General features: G+C 43.3%; 2 protein-coding genes across 2 annotated transcripts in view; one reads left to right on the forward strand and one right to left on the reverse strand.

The window, feature by feature from the left end:
* The window catches only part of BMX (BMX non-receptor tyrosine kinase), a 36183-nt gene extending 32363 nt beyond the window's left edge, over positions 1 to 3820 (forward strand). The window contains exons 18-19 of the mRNA XM_004597493.4: positions 518 to 675; positions 3383 to 3820. Of these exons, the coding sequence (XP_004597550.2) occupies positions 518 to 675; positions 3383 to 3457 (233 nt within the window). The 3' untranslated portion in view covers positions 3458 to 3820. The remainder of the gene's footprint in view (positions 1 to 517; positions 676 to 3382) is intronic.
* A 4872-nt stretch (positions 3821 to 8692) lies between these two features.
* Positions 8693 to 12952, reverse strand: part of ACE2 (angiotensin converting enzyme 2) — a 37402-nt gene continuing 33142 nt past the window's right edge. The window contains exons 16-18 of the mRNA XM_004597492.4: positions 12733 to 12849; positions 10043 to 10237; positions 8693 to 8831 (exon numbers count right to left, since the gene is read on the reverse strand). Coding sequence (XP_004597549.4) covers positions 8723 to 8831; positions 10043 to 10237; positions 12733 to 12849 — 421 coding nt within the window. The 3' untranslated portion in view covers positions 8693 to 8722. The remainder of the gene's footprint in view (positions 8832 to 10042; positions 10238 to 12732; positions 12850 to 12952) is intronic.

Genomic DNA, 12952 nt, shown 5'->3' on the forward strand with positions numbered 1-12952 from the left:
AGGAAACACTGCAGTGATTGCAGAAGGTGGAATGGCACAGAGAGCCCGCCCTCCAACTGCCCCTCCTGGGGATCTGTGTGTATAACACAATGGGCCCACGCAAGTGCCAAGGCAGGGAGGACAAGGGGAGGAGCGCCAGCAGTCACTCAGAAGGGCAGAGCTGGGCTCCTCATTCCGCTGGCTGTCTCTGGGAAGCTGAATGAGAGCCCTGTCCTCTCTGCCCCGCAGCATCCGGGACCCCAGAGATACCCTCTGGGGATTCCCTTTGCCATTCCTCCAGGAGTTTAGGTGTCAGGAAAGTGAGGAAGACCCCTAGGTGTCACACAGACATGGTGACGCAAGCCCTGCTCCCCCCAAGGTCCCCATGTCCTTCACTTCTCTCTAGGACTTATTTCTCAGAAATCCTTTGTTTTGGTCCATAGTCTCCCTGATATAGGATGTGAAGTTCATTCCATAAATCCCGTACGTTCTGATTCTCTCTCTCTTTTTCTCTCTCTGTTTCATCAATGCAATGCAGGGATCCTGATGTGGGAGGTGTTCAGCCTGGGGAAGCAGCCCTATGACTTGTATGACAACTCCCAGGTGGTTGTGAAGGTCTCCCAGGGCCACAGACTCTACCGGCCCCAACTGGCATCAGACACCATCTACCAGATCATGTACAACTGCTGGCATGAGGCAAGTTCACCCCCTGGGAGAGGTGGAAGGGGCCCTAAGTGCATCACGGGCAGTGCCTGCATCAGCACCACAGCAAAGCTATGCTGAGGGAAAGCACCTGTCACAGGACTGGTAGAATTGGTCCTGGGCTGCTTCTCTAGAGTGTTCATAAACTAAGACAGTGCAAGGGTCCTCAATTTACTGAACAATGTATGCCCAGCCCTGTTCTGAGAGTTTAATGCACATTAACTCATGTATTCCTTGGAACACATTTAGAGTACTACCTACTCTGTCAGTAAAACTAACAGAAGAGGAAGCAGGCCCTGAGAGGTTCAGTGACTTGCCCACAGCTGGTCAGAAGCAGGCTGACTATTGCACCACGGTCACTGTTCTGAACTATAACTCCATGGTAGAAAATGTGTGACCAAGAGCACCTACCCACATAGGCAACACATAATGGACAAGAGCCTCTCCACTTGCCCAGATCTCCCCAATGGGACTGAAAGCACCAAGCGGTTTATCAGTCTCACCCAAATCAGAAAGATAGATGAGTACAAGCAGAGCTTGCAGGAAAAGCAGCTTCCTTAATGCTGTGGTGTCCAAACCAAATCAGGGATGTCCTTGGTGTGAGTGCACACAGTGGCAAAGGGAGATCAGCACATGCGCTGTGCAGGGGCCAGAAGGAGCACGTGGTGCTGGACTGCAGCATGCTTGGGAAATGCCGCAAATCCATCCTAAGCAGCAGCTGTGCTCCAGAGCCTGCAAAATTACGGAAAAGGAAGGAGTGCAAGCTTTGCTTTTTTTGTAGATGACGGGGAACCTTCAAGACTTCTGCATAGTGACACAATAAAAAGGGAGTTTTAAGAATATTAACTTAAGAACTCATAGCAAGTAAAAGTATCCTAATATTACTTCGGCTGGTATTTTCTAATTACTGTATAATATTTTGGGAATGCAAATTTCATTTGAATGTCAACTACAGTTAAGCATGTGCCGTTTGTTTTTCTTGCTCAGGTTTTGTAATTTGATGGAATGTTTTTATCACAATTTAATAAATGTTTGCTTTATTTAATAAAAAAAAGAACTCATAGCAAGTATAGAGAGTACTTCAAAAGATCCTGGAAAATGGGATTAAGAATCAGATTATTTGGGTGCGAAAACATTTTTGAGAGGCTAATGTTGTGGCATAGTTGGTAGAGCTGTCATTGAGGCTGCTCCACTTCGGATCCAGCTCCCTGCTAATGGTTTGGGAAAAGCAGCAAAAGATGGCCCAAATGTATGTGCACCTGCCACACATATCCCATTGGTGCTATACTAATTCTCATATGTATTTGTGTTTATTCGGGGTCTTCTCTTCTGTTCTTCCATCCATGTGCAAACATCACCTTTTTTAAAGATTATTTTTTGATACAATTTAGTTGGCACTGGGCTCTCCCCTCCCCCAAGTTCCCTCCCCCCTCTCTGTTCTCCCCTCCAGTTTCACAATGTGTGTCCTTTGTGAATTTTCCCAAGTCCATCATGCTTCCACTGGAGTGTCTCCCAGCCATATAGGAGACTGTCATTTTGTTGTGGGTTCATTCTTGTATCCTGAGGCCTAATGTAGGTACAGACATCACCTTGTTGTAAGTAGACAGATGAATTGCAGCGTTTTGACACTAAGTAACATATCTTTTCTTCATTGCTTAGCTTACAATATAGTTTCCTAACCATGTTTGGTTTGCATGTTTTTAGAAAATCTATGTGTTAAAGAAACAATTTGTTTAGTTTGAAACAAACTCACTTATATTTTTTAAAAGAATGTATTTTTTTCATGTTGGGAAATCTGAAATCTTTTAAACACTGATATGTCCTATTTCTACAGTAAGGAGTGTAAATACGTACAATTTTCAGCAGTACTTTTGGTGGGCTAAATTTTTAAAATATCTTTTGGGCGCTGTTAGTACTATGGGTTTTTTCCCCCATAGTATCTTCTAATTGCTTACTATAGGTACTTATTGTCAAAGGGAAAGATACTTATCAAGGCTACTGATTTAGTTTTTCATTTTACATCCTGTCCTCCTGATGAATTGTATGGTTGGAACTGGCTCACGCATTGATACTACTGGAGTATCCAGGTATACAACCATATTGCATGCAAATAGACACATTTCCTTTTTCTTTTCTAATTCTTGGGGCTCTAGTTGTTTTCACTTTCCAATTGCTTTGGCTAATGCTTTCAATGCAATGTTACAAGTGCTGGGTTCAGTGGGCATCCTTGCTTTGTTCCTCACCTTAGTGGAAATGTCAGCAATGTTTCCACATTTCAAAAGTTTCAGGAATGAAACTTTTTTTAAACTTTTTTTAACTTTGTTCTTTTTTAAAGAATCCTTTATTTGAAAAGCAGAATGACAGTGAGAGAGGGTGCACACAAGATGTTTTCCAAATACTGCTTCACTCCTCATATACCCATAACATCCAGGGCTAATCAGGCTGCAGCCAAGAGCCTCCATCTGGGTCTCTCACCTGGGTATCAGGAACCCAAGTAGTTGGGCCATCATCCACTGCCTTCACAGGCCCATTAGCAAGAATAAGAAGTGTGGAGTAGCCAAGGCCTGAACCAGGCACTCTAATACAGGTTGCAGGTATCCCAGGCAGTGGCAGAAACCATTGAAATATAATGCCCACCCCTATTTTTTATTTTTAATCATAACTTCCATCATTTAAAACGTTGCATACTTCTTTTATTTAGCTTCCAGAAAAACGTCCCACATTTCAACAACTCCTAAGTTTCATTGAACCACTTCGAGAGAAAGACAAGCCTTGAAGAAGAAATGCAGACTGAACATGAGAATGAATAGAAATACTGGCCAACATTCCTCTTCTTGTTATGGAAAGGAAATGGGCAAAATACAATTTTGCTGATTCTTAATAATGCTCTCTGTGCTGCTTGTTAGATTATCTTCAGATTAACAATGTAGAAACAAAAGATTTCTTTGAAACTTAGATCAGTTTAGTACATTTTCTTTATGCTGCTGCCCATACATGTCCCAGCCTAGAGCAGAAACATGTTTTCAGGTTGCAATATAGAAGATGTGCATCATGTATAAAGATCAACTAGCACTGAAAATGTTTTTGTTGCATTATTATTCTTTTTCTTTATATTGTCACAATCAGGATCATTAAATATACTGCCAAATGCAGAAATGTGCAGATTTTGCTTCATATTTCTTTTTTTAAACATTTTTTTTAATTTAAAAAGCAAATTTTTAGAGAGAGAGAGAGAAATCTACATCTGTTGGTTCACTTCCCAGATGGCCATAATGGCCAGAACTGAGCTGATCTGAAGCTGGGAGCTTCTTCCAGGTCTCCCACATGGGTGCAGGGTCCCAAGGCTTTGGGCCGTCCTCTACTACTTTCCCAGGCCACAAGCAGGGAGCTGGATGGGAAGTGGAACAGACAGGACTCGAACTGGTGCCCATGTAGGATGCTGGCACTGCAGAAAGAAGTTTAGCTACTGTCCCACAGCTTCAACTCCTGCCTTTATATTTCAATGTTTGTAAACTTGGGTATGCATGAAGCCAAATGGAGATCCTATGAACAGCTATCTAGGAATTGCCACAGAGTGCTGTTAGAGCAAACTGTTTTTGTTTTAAGATTTATTTGTTTTTATTGGAAAGGCAGATTGGACTTACAAAGGGAAGAAGATGCAGTCTTCCATCCACTGAATCACTCCCCAAATGGCTGCAAGGGCTGGGGGAGCTGTTCCGAAGCCAGGAGCCAGGCGCCTCTTCCAGATCTCCCACATGGGTGCAGGGTCCCAAGGCTTTGGGCCGTCCTCTTCTGCTGTCCCAGACCACAAGCAGGGAGCTGGATGGGAAGTGGAGCAGGCGGGGCATGAATTGGCGCCCATGTGGGATGCCGGTTTTTTCAAGGTGAGGATTTAGCCATTGAGCCGTCATGTAGGACTCCAGACTGTGTTTTAATAAGCTCCCTGACACTGTGATTCAGTCTGTGTGAGCTATTCTAGGGCAGTTCCATGCTAGGACAATGTTAGGTGGCCCATAGTTCAATCTAAATGGCACAATTCTCATCCAATACCTATACTAAAGCAATGACTCCTTGTGTAATCATGTGCACAAATATAAAAACTAAAGCTAAATAATACTACTAAATAGTGCATTAAGCATGTTTAACATAGAGAAAACATGAAGGTGCAATTTGCTGCCCTTCTTTAACCGTAACTGTTACCAAACTCAATTCAGAGTAACCATTGATTTATACCTAGTCTCTATTACATTATAGAATCCTAATCATTTCAATCCTTGAGTTTAGGACTCTGGGACCTTAGGCTAGTTTGATAACTGAAATTTCCATTTCAGTGTTTTATCTTGAGAGAGAGAGAGACAGAGAGAGAGAGAGAGAGAGAGAGAGAGAGAGAGAGAGAGATTTGTGTATTTGAAATACAGAATGACAGACAGAGTGAGAGAGAAATCTTGCATCTATAGATTCCCTCCCCAAATGGCCACAACAGCCAGGTGTGAGCCAGCCCAAAGCCAGGAGCCATGATTTCCGCACTGGGGCAGGGGCCCAAATACTTGGACCATCTTCCACTGCATTCCTGGGCTCCGTAGCAGGGAGCTGGATAGGAAGTAGAGGAGCAGCACTCCAATGCGAAATCAGACCCGCTGCATGCTGCTGCCACTTTTCAGGTGAAAGTGAATCATCTCCCTGCAGCGACACACATGCCCTTTCTCGTCCCATTCACTTGCTCCTAGCTCAGATGGTCCCTCTTGTGCATTTGCTTCTTGACGTTTAACTAACGTTTGCTTTATTTGAGCAGAGAACTGATGCTTACTAATAGACTTTTGCTTCACACAAAGGCATAGAAATGTCAGCTTGCAATGAACTGTCATTTTAGAAATAGCAGCTAGGGCCTCTCTATGCGGACTTGCATGTTCGCTTGGTTGTTCAGTATTCATTGTGTGCCAGGTTCTTTCCTACACAAAACCAAAGATCAAGTGACACAAGTACACCTTCTCCATGGGCCCCCAGCCGGGTGGGGGAGCCAAACTTCTCTGCTCTTCTTTTTGTCATCCAGTGGGAAGCTGCACCAGGCTGTTAGCCCCTCAGAGAATGGTCTCACCCACACGGAAGCTTTGCTGCCTCCATCTTGAAGTTTGCTTTCCTTTCTCATTTTTGTGTATTTTACCTTTTGAAGGCAACCCTCTGCAGTAAAAGTAATGCATGCTTGTTGCAAATACGCAAACAATAGAAAATTATTTATTGCGAAAAGCAAAACAAAACCCAGCCCCCAAACTCAAGTAAAACCAAACTTTGAGGCATCACTAGAAGTTATACACACTCCACATGATGCTGCTCCAGGGCTGTTGGTGTCCGGCAGTGCTGTGCTGCGCCTTGCTCTTACTCTCTTGAGTCTGAAGTCACTGAGCCTCTCTTGGGAGTACAGACAAGGAAAGGTTATGTTGTGAGCAATTTTCCCAAAGGGCAAGGCAATGAGCAAGTTCAGATGGGGCAGTTACTTCAGGGACCCTGCACATGCCTCCCGGTCTTGTGGAAACTTCTCTGATCTGCCCAAAGTCTAACGCCAAATCAGGAGGCTCTGGTAAAGCTCACATTGTATTTAACTTGAGTTAATGAAGAGAAATATCCCAACATAGTGGATTAAGAAACTTGAGTTTCTCAGATTTGATTCTAATGTGGAAGTGAATTTATGAGCAGAGGAGACTGGCCTGAGGCCCTATGTTTGCCTGGGGGCAAGGGTAGAGAGTGGGATGGATCTTAAATGTAAAAGAATAATTGATTCAGAAACACCTGCCATTTCTGTCCTGATTACTGTCCCCCACCCCAACACACACACACACTCCATATGAAATAGTTAAAGCCCCAGGAAGGAAATGCTGCATGAAACAACTTCAGATTCCATCCACACAGAAAGTTCTTCCAGGTCTCTGCGCTCTACACTTGTCTTTTCATGCCTATCATTTCTTTAAACCCTGGCTTCCTTCCAGCCAAGGGCTCAGCAGTGCTGGTCTGTAAAAGGGCTGTGCAGGCCATATCACCTCTATGGCAACAACTCCGCTCCACTTTGTGCATGAAAGCATGCCTTAGCATGAAAATGAATGTGTGTGGGGCTCGGCGGCGTGGCCTAGTGGCTAAGGTCCTCGCCTTGATCCCATATGGCTGCTGGTTCTAATCCCGGCAGCTCCACTTCCTCTCTGTCTCTCCTCCTCTCAGTATATCTGACTTTGTAATAAAAATAAAATAAATCTTAAAAAAAAAAAAGAAAATGAATGTGTGTGACTGGCTTTTAGTAAAACTTTATTTGTGGACACTGAAATTTGAATTGCATATCACTTTCATATAGCATGAAATACTCTCTTTTTCTCAACCATTTAAAAATGTAAACATCATTCTTAACTCATTGGCCATATAAAAACAGAAGGTGAGCAGGATCTGGCCTATGGGCCACAGTTGGCTGCTCCTCATCCTAGGCCCAGGGACAGGAGTCTCTTTGTACAGTGTCCATTGTCTCAGAGGACTTGGCTGTGCAGAACGACCAATCATAAGCCTCAACTTGTGGGCAAGGTAATGAGTGTGCTGTTGAAAACTCTGAAAGTTATGTATAGAGTTGAGAGTCTCTGGATCACAGCTGGCTGTTGGGTCATGTGCCTGAGCGTCGTTTGACTTGGCTTGAGATCCTTCTCTGAAGGTATCAGCTTGTGAAATGGGTTCCTGCAGAGACAGATGAGTCTGGGGCTGTGGTAACCCCACCACTACAATTGAAGACTTCATAAATAGAAAGTGGCAACTGCATGGGACATTTACCTATCAGTCATTTGGCAGTTTCATGATGTATAGGAGTGGATGGGATATACAAAAAATAAGAAAAAACTTTCAGGGAAATGAGTATGTGGGTATTCTGCCAAGGAAGAAATGCTGTTGCATATTCCCCTATAGGGTTTGCATATGCTGATCCATTTGATCTAGCTTTAATTCATCTTCAGGTATGTAGTAGATGCTGTGCTCAGAACTGAGCTAGGAACTCTGAGGATTGTGCAAGCTGCATCAAGTGTGGTTCCTAATCTGATAGCATCCATAACTGAACATAACTCTTTGAAACTGCTTTCAAAACCATTTTGTACAGTAAAAAGGCTTCTAAGACTTTTGGGAAGCAAAGGGTCCAGACAGACAACTTGGGCCACAGAAGTGACAAGCAGACAGAATGGCCAGAGATATAAGCACATAAGGACACACATGACCATGAATATGTGCAAATCTAGTAAATATTTATTGACACCTGCTTTGTGCTCAGCTCTCAGACACTGTGAATGGGTACAAAAGATTGAAGCAGCTGGCTATATACTTCAGAAGGTAAATATTGAGGTGGAATTGCCACGTATTCCACAGTTATAGGAAAACAGAAGAAGGCTGTGATCAGGCATGCTCTGGGGAGTCCTGGCGGCTCCTGGTGATAGTTCCACGTTGTCGGGAGATGCTGATCAAGCAGCTGGAGGCAAATGGTACGGTCCACCACCTACTCTTTAGGTTCTTGTTCTCGCTTCTTTCGGCCTGCCACCTGAAGAAGACATGGTCCATTCCAACCATCACTATGGCAACTCACCATAGCACTTGGAATGAGTTATTATAAAGAAAGTACATCTTCCGTTACACTTAGATTCAAGTGAATGGTATGTACTACACTCAATGCCCAGGCCTGACCTCAAAAGTGATCCATTCAGACTTCACACAAGGGCCAACACTTGGTCTCATGATGCATTATTTTGTTTGCAACTACAGTAAGACAACAGAAACTTCCATTTCCATTATCCCCCAATGGCCTGTGAGGTCAAAGGCGCCCTGTCTCTAGTGTTCTCTAGTATGAACAACCCTATCAGGGAGCAGAAGGGAAGTACACACTGCAAGCAGCATCCGCGAGGATGCCCATGCCTCTGCAGTGCTCCCTTCACACAGCTTGTCCCGAAGACAGACATAGGTTTGATATTTAATGACACCTTTATAATATGACAAACACTTACATTAACTTCACCTCAAAAAGAAAAGGACTTTTCTAAAATGAAGTCTGGATATCATCATTGTTTTGGAATCCTGGATTAGTTTCTCCTTTATTCAAGTCCACTAAACCATAAGGATTTTCTTCTCTTTTTGCTCGCCTTTGCCTGTTAAATAAAACAAAGCCACTTTAATAGTGATGTAAGGAGGATACTGTTACTAATCAGACAGATAAAGATCAAAAAGTTTCATGACACCCTGTGCTAAGAGGCGGGGTTGGAAGGGATAATAAATTTGGTGATATGAGTGTAAATGGGCACATTTTCTGTTGAGGGAAATTTGGCAATAGTTGTCAAAATTAGAAGTGCACCTGATCCTTGAGCTGACATCCCCTTGCTGTGATTTATCTGACAGTGACATCTGCCCATATTAAGCCACCACAACTTTTTAAAATAAATACAAACACTCAGAAATAACATATAACAATAACTAACATGGCTAGATCTCTAGAACATGTTAAATGGGAAATGGAAATATGCAGAACACTGTGTATAGTCTGCTAACATTTGTAAACTTAAAAAGGACATGTATGTATGGATTTCCAAGAAACTGATAGTTTTGGATGGCTTTAGGAAGAAAATGTGGAGGCAAATGATGATAGAGACTCTGTGTATCCATTTAGATTTTCTATTTTCACAACATTGATACATTATCCGCTCAATGTATAATTTTTAAATGAAGCTATTTTGGAGAACTAAATATCTCTATAGTTTGAGCAAAACAGACATGCAAAGATTGAATCAATGACATGTTTAAAAAGTTCAAAGTACGAATAGGGCCTTGTTACGCACTATACAGTGTTATTATTATTAATGTTCATTTTATAAACCCTACAGAAGTCAACTATTTCATAAAGTCAGCAAAACAATGCAGTGGTAAAGTATTATAAATCAGATCTCCAGTAATTTAAACTCTCAGTGAACTTTGATCTTCAACTCCAGAACAATTTGGAATGCAATGACTAGGAGCTAAGGAGATGAACTGGTGTTTGAGTTGCCTAAACAGGAATTAAGGTGGTTAAAGAGTAGCAGTTTGAAGCAAATCTCATTGTGCAAGGCTATCATTGGTCCAGGCTCTGGAGTCACTCTAGACTGACAGGGAAACTGCACTGTGACCTGCAATGGACTTCTCTAGGGCACCCTACGGAAGCCCAGTCCAATCACTACCATGGGGCCTCTCCGAAAGGGACATTGCTGATGATACATGGTAAGCATCTAGAGCATACATCAGAACCTTCAGGCACATAATGGCCTATCTAAGTACCTCTCCCTAAACCTTTGAGTCTTCTGGACAGATATGCTTAGAAAAGGTCCCCTACCTCCTTCGCTCTCTTATTCCAGTAGAGATCAGGATAATAATGCCAGACAGTACAATTCCCATCACAATCCCGAAAGCAATCAGCCATACAGTGACAGGCGACTCGTAAGGGGGCGCTAGTGTTGGCTGAATCCCCACAAACTCCAGGCTGTCATCATCCAGGCGGAAAATATCATTGATACGGCCCCGGGACATCCTATTTGCAAAAACAAAACACACAAAAGAGACACTTAGGCAAAATAAGATTATTCCCAAAAGGATTTGAGAAGGCTTACCATAAAAATGCACACCTAGGGGCTGGCACTATGGCATATGGGGATGCAGCCACCACCTATAGTGCTAGCATTTCATATGCACATTGTTATGTGTTCCAGACACTCCGCTTACCAAGCCAGTTCCCTGCTAATGTGCCTGGGAAAGCAGTGGAGGGTGGCTCCAATGCTGCACCCATGTGGAAGTCCCAGAAGAAGACTCTGGGCTCCTGGCTTTGGTCCTGTACATGCTTGACCATTGTGGCCATTTAGGGAGTGAACTCGTGGATGGAAGATCTCTCCCTTTGTCTCTACATCTTTCTCTCCATAATTATGCCCTTTTAAATAAATAATCTTAAAAAAAGAACACACACCTAGCAGCAGGCATTTAGCTTCATACCCAAGACGCCCGCATCCTATGTCAGAGTATACTAGGTTTGGTTCCTATCTCTGCTCCTGACTCCAGCTTCCTGCTACTGCAACCCCTGGGAGGCAGCAGTGATGGCTCAAGTAACTGGGTTTCTGCCACCAGGTGGGGGACCTGCACTGAGTTCCTGGCTCCCAGCCTGGGCCCCTCAGACTTGGCAGGCATTTGGGGAGTAAGTCGGTGGATGGGAACTCACTCTTTCTGTCCATCTGATCTCTCTGCCTTTGAAATATTTTTTAAAACAATGTAGTATTATATAGCAATTATAGATAATAATAGTAGATAATCAGGTCCAGTGAAAGAGATAAGCTTTTGACAATCATACATCTTTCATGCCTTGCAATTTAGGTTAGTCTTGTCAACAGATTGAAAATGTGTAATTGATTGCCATGTTTTCATTTATGACTACTGTGTTTAAAAGGCAAATTAGCATATATAAGAGTCTCCAAAAAGTTCATGAAAATGCATATTATGCAAAAACTATGCATGGATCTCTCGTCTTTTTGTACAAAATAAACTTATCTTTTAATTCCACTGTTTTATCTACCTTTTGTTCACTATTGGCAAGATTATGCTGTCTGCAAAGAGTGTGTTTATAATGGGATTATATCACAGGTGGAAAAGCGTGTTTGGATACCCCTCCGTGCAAATGTAGTAGGTATTTTCCAAATAATAGTATCTGGTATTTAGAGCAGCGTTGGAAAGTAACACAGTAATGCAACCTCAGCCACCATCTACAGCATTGTGATGGAAAATAACTGAATTCTAATGGAAGCAAAAGGATGAAGGTTATTTAAAACAAACCAATGAAATGAATAACATTCTAGGTCAAAGACTCAAGTCTGGCATTTCATCCTCCTGCACTTGGGTATAACCGAGAGATAGAGATGTCAAAGCCTTATTCGGCACATGACCCTGGCAAATTAAGTCGGATAAGATCTCAAGGCACTCTGGGGATAGAAAAGTTCAAGGTATTTCCCACCTTGCAGATGGGTATCCAGGAAGGCTGAACTCATTCATGAAAGATCTCACCTGACAGTTTTTTCTATGACAAACACAAGCCTTCTGGAGGCAGTGAGCCAGTGAGTAGGTCTGATTGGGTGATACACTCCAGGCAAGCCAGATTTCTTAGGCACACCCTGCCCAGCAAGCCTTAGATTGGCTTCCAAAGGTAAACAGGATTCACCGATGCAGCTCAAGAGGGCCACGTAGTGAGTCGCCCAGAACCAGTAGATCGGATAATCCCGTGAAAGCTCTTGTGTTAAATGACAAAGGTGAATCAGCTCTGAGGTCTATCTATTGGTCACTCCTGCTGTCTCTTTTCGGAAATAGCTGAGGCACAGGGACACATTCTTTCTTCAAAAGGTAAGACCAACAAATGGCTAAGGAGTCCTAGGCCTGCACATGTACTTCAGGTTTTGGGCAGTGAAATGAATCCTACATCAAAGTCCTGAGAGCAGATAACAGCACTACTTACCCATGTCCCTTATGCACTACCTGCCAGGCATGTCAATTGTCCTTTAGCTAGTACCTACTCTCCACTGCCTGACAGCATGCTCAGATCACAGCATCTGCCCTATCTGGAGACTGAAAATGCTGGGGAACCAGTACCACCTGGGAGCTGTCCCCAGTCACTGACTCGGGCCTCTGAAGGGACAGGTAAGCGAGCTGCACAGTCTCTCCATTTCACAGCAGGAGTGAGCATTAACTGTCCACAGAAGCAGCTTGCCTGATGACGTGTACTCTCCTGTCCTTCTTCCTATCTCTGTCTTCAGTCCACATTGTCCCATCAGTGCTTCCTGGGATCACCTCTCAAATAAGGCACTTACACTTCAATCCTTTTCTAAGGCCCTACATCCAGGAGAACCCAAACCAAGTTTGTGTGATGAGATGAAACATGTAAGCAGACAGAACAATGCCTGGCACACAGAAGGAACCAAGAAAATAGTAGCTGTTGCTGCGCTCGGTAAGCCCTTTGGCCCTCGCATGGCCTGTTGAGAAGTTAGATGTTACCTGATAGCTTCTTGGACTTCACTTCTAGGGATCACGTCACTTACATTGTTTGGAGAAGTGACAAAGAAATTGAAGGAGATTCTTGGTTTCAAGTCACTCACCCACACATCCTGCTCTCTGTGGAAAAACAAAAGAAACAACTTCCTTGTGGCACAGATGACACAATGAGGAAGACAGGGCCATCCCTTCCTGGTGGAAGGAGGCGGTCACAGGTCGAAGA

The sequence above is a fragment of the Ochotona princeps genome, chromosome X (assembly GCF_030435755.1).
Source record: "Ochotona princeps isolate mOchPri1 chromosome X, mOchPri1.hap1, whole genome shotgun sequence".
Taxonomy (NCBI): domain Eukaryota; kingdom Metazoa; phylum Chordata; class Mammalia; order Lagomorpha; family Ochotonidae; genus Ochotona; species Ochotona princeps.